This window comes from Dendropsophus ebraccatus, chromosome 1 (genome assembly GCF_027789765.1).
Source record: "Dendropsophus ebraccatus isolate aDenEbr1 chromosome 1, aDenEbr1.pat, whole genome shotgun sequence".
NCBI lineage: Eukaryota > Metazoa > Chordata > Amphibia > Anura > Hylidae > Dendropsophus > Dendropsophus ebraccatus.
Genome location: NC_091454.1, coordinates 33,866,437 through 33,872,986, shown reverse-complemented (window position 1 = coordinate 33,872,986; position 6,550 = coordinate 33,866,437). Strand labels below are relative to the sequence as shown.

Here is a 6,550-nt window from a genome sequence, read left to right as displayed (position 1 = left end):
AAAAAAACACACAAAACAGTGTCAACATAGCTTTAGACTTTCTAGTCTACAATTACACTAACTAGAGTTTAACTAAATCTGATTTTTTTTTACCTACTGTGAACATAGTCTAAAGCATCACAATACACAATCACAATTTTTATAATTAACATTTTTGGACTTTTAAAGATATGTACTTTCTGATGATGATGCTCTACGATATGATTACATTTGGCAGTGGGAAAAGGATTGGATTTATAATATTTTCTTTTAACAAGGTAAAATTACATTTCTTTTTTTAATACAAATAAGGCACAAATACAATATTTATGATAAAACTTTCATTTACTTTTTTTTAAGTGGCAATAAAATCAAAGGACCTGGTGTTGCATAGCTAAAAATAAAAATAAATGTTGTAATTGATCTAAAAATGCAGTTAATAAAATATAAAACGTTAAGACAATCTACAGTAGTTTGCAGAAAAATGTAAATTATATAAAATAGCTAGAAAGATAATGCATAGGACTATTTTGTGATAGGTCTAAAAGAAAAGTAAACTGCTTCTAAATATTTTTTTTAAATTTATTGGAATAAATGTGATAATAAATTTAAAATATCAATTACACCCATGACAAACTCACCTATAAAGCTTAAAAAAAAAAGAGAGATAGAAAATGCTTGGTGGCTTGTATTTTTACTGGTAGCTTCACATATAGACATTTTCTGAAAGGCAGGTCTTGAAAATAATATATAAATAAATATGCCATATATTTCAATTCTGGTTTAATTTGTACCAAAAAATTGTTTTACATGACCTACTTCATATTTAATATTACCGTAGAACATTTAACTTATTAGAAACTTTTGTCTGAAAATGGAGATGCGTTTTTTGTAGAAGGAGACATGACAAGACGTCACACCAAAACTGTGACAACACCAAAGCTGGCAGAGTTCCATTAAAGCCATAAGTTTGCATTCTGGTGCATTCTTAGGCTTTGTTCACATGACATTTTTTCTTTTTTAAAATGACTTCCGTCATTTTGAGTTCCAAATGATGTGATTATTTAAAACACTCTGGGGGAGATTTATCAAATGGAAATAAAGTAGAATTGTCTTAGTTGCCCCTAGTAACCAATTAGCTTCCATTTTTCATTCCTCACAGATTCTTTGGAAAATGAAAGGTGGAATCTGATTAGTTTCTAGGGTCAACTAAGACAATTCTACTTTACACCAGTTTGATAAATATTCCCCTATGTGCATTGGGCGGCCGTCAGTCCATTGACTTCAATTGGCATCAATTAAAATACAGTAATAACGGATGTTGTTATTATTATTTTTTAAAGCAGATGACTTTTCCCTATTTTTTACACAGTGTGAACAAAGGCTTAGTTTTTCTAGTCTATAATTACACTAACTAGTCTTTAACCAAATCTGGGCCAATGGAGAGGATTTACTGAGAGCTATCTATCACACACCAGTCTTAAAGAGGACCTGTCACCCCCCGTGCCGGGGTGACCAGGCTCCCGACCCCCCGTTACAGCCCCCTATACTCACCTGATTCTGCCAGGTCCCGCTTCCTGATTCTGTCGGGTCACGGAGATATGAGCGCCCGAAGCCCGGCGCGCGTGCTCACAAAAGAGTCCGATGCTCATAGAGAATAATCCCCATTCATTCTCTATGAGCATCGGACTCTCCTGTGAGCGCGCGCCGGGCTTCGGGCTCTCATATCTCCGACCGAATCAGGAAGCGGGACCCGGCGGGATCAGGTGAGTATAGGGGGCTGTAACGGGGGGTCGGGAGCCTGTCACCCCGGCATGGGTGGTGACAGGTCTCCTTTAAGCAAATTCCCACTGCCTTTCATTAAAGCAGGCTGCAGCTTCTCTGAGGGTGTCGTTAATGTGAATTACTCCTATCTTGACACAGAAATAGGAGAATAAGGTATTTAATAAGTGTTTAAATTAGTTTTAAAATGGTATTGGCTGTGTTTTAAAAACTACACTTTCATATGGCTATTTTCATATGTTTTGACATGGCTCTGTCAGTACAGTGGCACAGAGCTTTAACTGTTTTGGAGCTCACTGCATCGTAATTATGATGACAGTTTGGTCTGTAGCATACAGTCCATGCAAGGACCATATATACTAAACATGGAAATGAGGCCATAGTGTATAAGCCATCTTTAGTTAAAAGCACTATGTATTTCTAATAGCAAGAAAGAAATAACATTTTAATTTTAAAGTCAAATGCACAATAGGGCTATTAGATCCCCACACTGGCATATACTTACTCTATATATAAACATATAGGGGGACATTTATGAATTAAATTAGGCCCCAACCCTTTTCCCAGGCCAGATTCACTAAGATGTCCACGTCTCATAGTAAACACAGCTGGCCCTGCGCGAGCAGGCATACATCATGATATATGAGGAGTTAGAGAAGGCCACGTCTTCTTCTTGACTTGCCACAACCCCCTGCCCTCCCATTAGGTGAACAGGGTATATGGCAGGCATATGCCAAGGAAAAGGGACAAATGTGTGCTGGTGTAGGCCATGAGTGCAAGGTTCATAAAAGTCCCCCATACTAAGAATATACTTTAAAAACATAAGTGGTGGCTACTTACAGTGTTGGGCTATATTTCCACACCATACTAACGTGTGCGGTGCGGAAGGTGGCTGTCTCATTTAGTAGATGGCCACTAATAATGAACAAGATGTCTATCTTACAAGATGGCCGCTTCCCTGATATTTTATCGAAGTGGGAACATAGCCTTGAGGTGCAGGCACAACACAAATGATTGCTTTGGATCATGGGTGTCCTCTAGCTGTTGCAAAACTACAATTCCCATCATGTCTGGAGAGCCAAAGCTTTAGACTGCTGAAGAAATTCAATAAAACAACAGAGCTTCCATGTGCTAACTAACCTTGCTGTAAAGCAGGAGACAGGGGCCAGCAACTAAAATAATAAACTGGACTTTTACTTACCAATTGGACAATGTATTTCAGGAGGGTAACACCTTTCTTCTCCATGTCCACATGGATTCAAAATGTTTATAATGATTGGAGTTGCTGGTGACCTGAAAGGAAACACCATTAGCATGTGAGATACATACAGTAACAGCGGTATGACTATCATAAGTTGTAAACAATGCTCACAAAATTAATAAACATTAATAGGAACATACATACATACTAATTAATTGAAACATAGGAATTCATCAATATTTCCTATTTTTCTATTTATTCTTAGTAGTTTTGAGTTCACATGGAACAATCCTGCGGAATCTCGCCTGCCGTAGTGTCAAAAAGTGTCTCTATAGGAGGGCTCGTAAGCCTCCGCTTCCGTCGCTCTCTGATCAAGAATTGACATGTCAATTCTTTGAGTGGAGAGCAATGGAAGCGGAGGTGCGCGAGCCCTCCTGTTGACACACTGAGGCAGGTGGGATTCCCCCTCTTTTTCTCTGTGTAAACTGGTCCTTAATCATTTTTATAATCTCTTACTCTATGTATTTGGTAAACTTCTGGGTGCAGAAACTATAAACTGTTTGTATTCTATAATTAATAAAGGGAGGTGTTCCCCTTTAATTTGTAGGTACAGTTTAACCGTCTGTTTTCTTTCTTCAGCTTCAAACAAGGTTAGAAGGGGGGAAGCACTGTTGGTTCTACAGGAGATTTGGCTGCTGTATAATCAGAAAATATATTGTCTAAATATATGAAGACCTCTGGGATGAATTCTGAAGCTATCTCTTTTGATGCAACAAAATAGTACACATCCTAAGGCCTTGTTCACACTGTATTTTTTTTTTTTAAAGAACGGCTGCTGTCTTCAATGAAAACAGTAGCTATTATTTGCAGCCTGGGTGTCATTGCATTGCCCCCCCCCCCCTATCACGTCCAAGCCAGACCGACAATGTCCATTGTTCAGTGCGGCTGTGCAAAAAAAAAAAAAATGTCAATTAATAATGGCCGCTGTTCCATGAACAGGGGCCGTTATTCATCTTTGTAGTCTGTTCATCCGTGGTGTGTTTGGAAATCAATGCTTAATTGATTTCCAGGCACACCCCAAATGGGCCGTTTTAAAACCATGGATTTTTATCATAACTTAAAGGATATCACCACTTATTATAGGTATTCCTTCAGATGGGTACTAATACTACTAATCATAAGTATAATTAAAAATGCAATGTTAATAAATGTTACTTATGTTAATACAATGCAGTATTAACTACATTGAGTTATATGAAATCTGTAAAATCGATAATATTTAAAAAGAGATAAAATAACAAAGCTTAACTTACATTTTCAGTCAATAATGTTGCAGTATTGAAATAAGAAACTAGATGACACTATACACCAAGGTATGCTATCAAGTTGAAAAAAAAAAAAATTCTCCATTGCTATCATGTGAACGTCTTGCTGCAGACATTTTGGCCATCGTAAATTTTTTTCCCTGTGTTTTGGATCATCATCCGGTTACAGTGCCTTATTCATTGGAAATTTTATTATCAACATCAGAGAGATTGAGAAATGCTCAATCAAAATCAACACCATCAAACAACTATCATCTATATTTTATTGCTACAATTGTCCTGGGATGCGGTCCTGAGTCAGCTACATTATATCATCCCAGAGGAATCCAAGCATGGCACCTTTGTTGGGAGAATTGCTCAGGATCTTGGACTGGATATAGGTGAGATTAATTCCAGAATGTTACATATTGTCTCTAGAGATGAGAAGGAATATTTCCAGGTGAATCTGCAGAATGGAATCTTGTTTGTGAAGGAGACAATAGATAGAGAAGTGCTGTGTCCAGATACACCCTTCTGTATTATTCCTCTGCAGGTTATTGTAGATAAGCCTGTGCAGATGTATCGTGTAGATGTAGAGATAGAAGATATAAATGATAATAGTCCAGTATTTCCATCCAGTTTGACTAATATAACAATATCAGAGCTCAGACCTGCAGGATCTCGTTTTTCATTATTGGGAGCTGCTGATCCAGATCTAGGAACAAATTCTATTATAAACTATGAGCTCAGTGCAAGTGATTATTTTGCTTTGGATTTCCAGAAATATATGAATGAAATCAGATCATTAGAACTTGTATTGAAGAAAGCTCTGGATAGAGAGAAGCAGTCTGTTCATAATCTTACACTGACAGCATATGATGGAGGCAAACCAAGGCTGAGTGGCATATCTTATATTGTTATCACAGTGGAAGATGTGAATGACAATGCTCCTGTTTTTGATCAACCATTTTACCAATGCAGTGTGACTGAAAATGCTATGAAAGGGACTTTGGTGTTTAAGTTAAATTCAACAGATTTAGATCTTGGAAGAAATGGGGAAATTTCATATAAATTTAGCAACATGGAAATGGAGAAAGTAAGCAGAGTTTTCAGTCTGGATAAGCACACTGGAGAAATTAGAATAAAAGGGGAAATTGATTTTGAAAAAATAAAACTGTATGAAATTCGCATTGATGCTATTGACAATGGAGATCACCCAATGGTTGGACATTGTAAAGTTCTAGTGACGGTTGTAGATGTCAATGACAACCCTCCTGAGATGACGGTGACATCATTATCAGTTCCTGTTCCGGAGAATTCACCAAAGGGAACAACAGTCGCCATCATCAGTGTCCATGATAGAGATTCTGGGGCAAATGGGAAAGTAAGCTGCTATATCTCAGATAATTCTTTACCTTTTAATATCAACCCAGCATTTATGGGAGATTTTTCTTTGACTCTCAATGGACCACTGGATCGGGAGATCCTGGATCAATATAATGTTGTCATAACTGCAAAAGATGAAGGTTTTCCTTCATTGTCTGTTTCAAAAAATCTACATATTGATATAAGTGATGTAAATGACAATGCTCCTCAGTTTTTGCAGTCAATTGATACAATTTTTATTAAGGAAAACAACCCACCGGGTTCCCATATCTACACAGCCTCAGTTTTTGACCAAAACATTGGCCAGAATTCATTCATTACATACTCAATCATTGATAGTTCTGTTGAAGGAATCCCTATATCTTCTTATATGTCTATTAATCCAGAGAACGGGAAGGTATTTGCTTTAGTTTCCTTTGACCATGAACAGGTGACATTTTTCCAGTGTTATATAAAAGCCATAGATGTCGGCTTACCTCCACTGAGCTCCAATTTGACCCTAAATATCTTTATCAATGACATCAATGATAATGCCCCCACGTTTTCTCCATTTTATTCAACACTGACAATAAAAACTCCAAAGTCGGCTCAGCCGGGACAACTTGTAACTAAAGTGAGTGCAACAGACTTGGATTCTGGATACAATGCATTGATGTCTTATCATTTTAAGGATTTGACTGGAAAAGGACCATTTGTTATTTCTCAGCAAACTGGGGAAATTCGTTTAAAGCGTTAAATTATGGAGTCAGATAATGATGAGTACAGATTAGTGGTAGTGGCTCAGGATCATGGAGAACCGGTCATGACGGCACTAATACAAGTTTATGTTTCCTTGGTGGAATCTGGAGAAGAGATAAAGTTTGATAATCAGGATTACAAAAAGGATTCTGAGGAGTTT

At 37.3% G+C, this 6,550-nt stretch overlaps 1 protein-coding gene across 1 annotated transcript; it reads left to right on the top strand.

The window, feature by feature from the left end:
- The first annotated feature begins 4,504 nt into the window (after positions 1-4,504).
- On the top strand, positions 4,505-6,388 carry LOC138781984 (protocadherin alpha-3-like). The gene has a single exon (XM_069956800.1). The coding sequence runs from the start codon at positions 4,505-4,507 to the stop codon at positions 6,386-6,388; it is 1,884 nt and encodes a 627-aa protein (XP_069812901.1).
- Positions 6,389-6,550: the final 162 nt, after the last annotated feature.

Excerpts from the sequence above, each read along its gene's own strand:
- LOC138781984 (XM_069956800.1), top strand. The coding sequence starts at position 4,505 with ATGCTCAATCAAAATCAACACCATCAAACAACTATCATCTATATTTTA.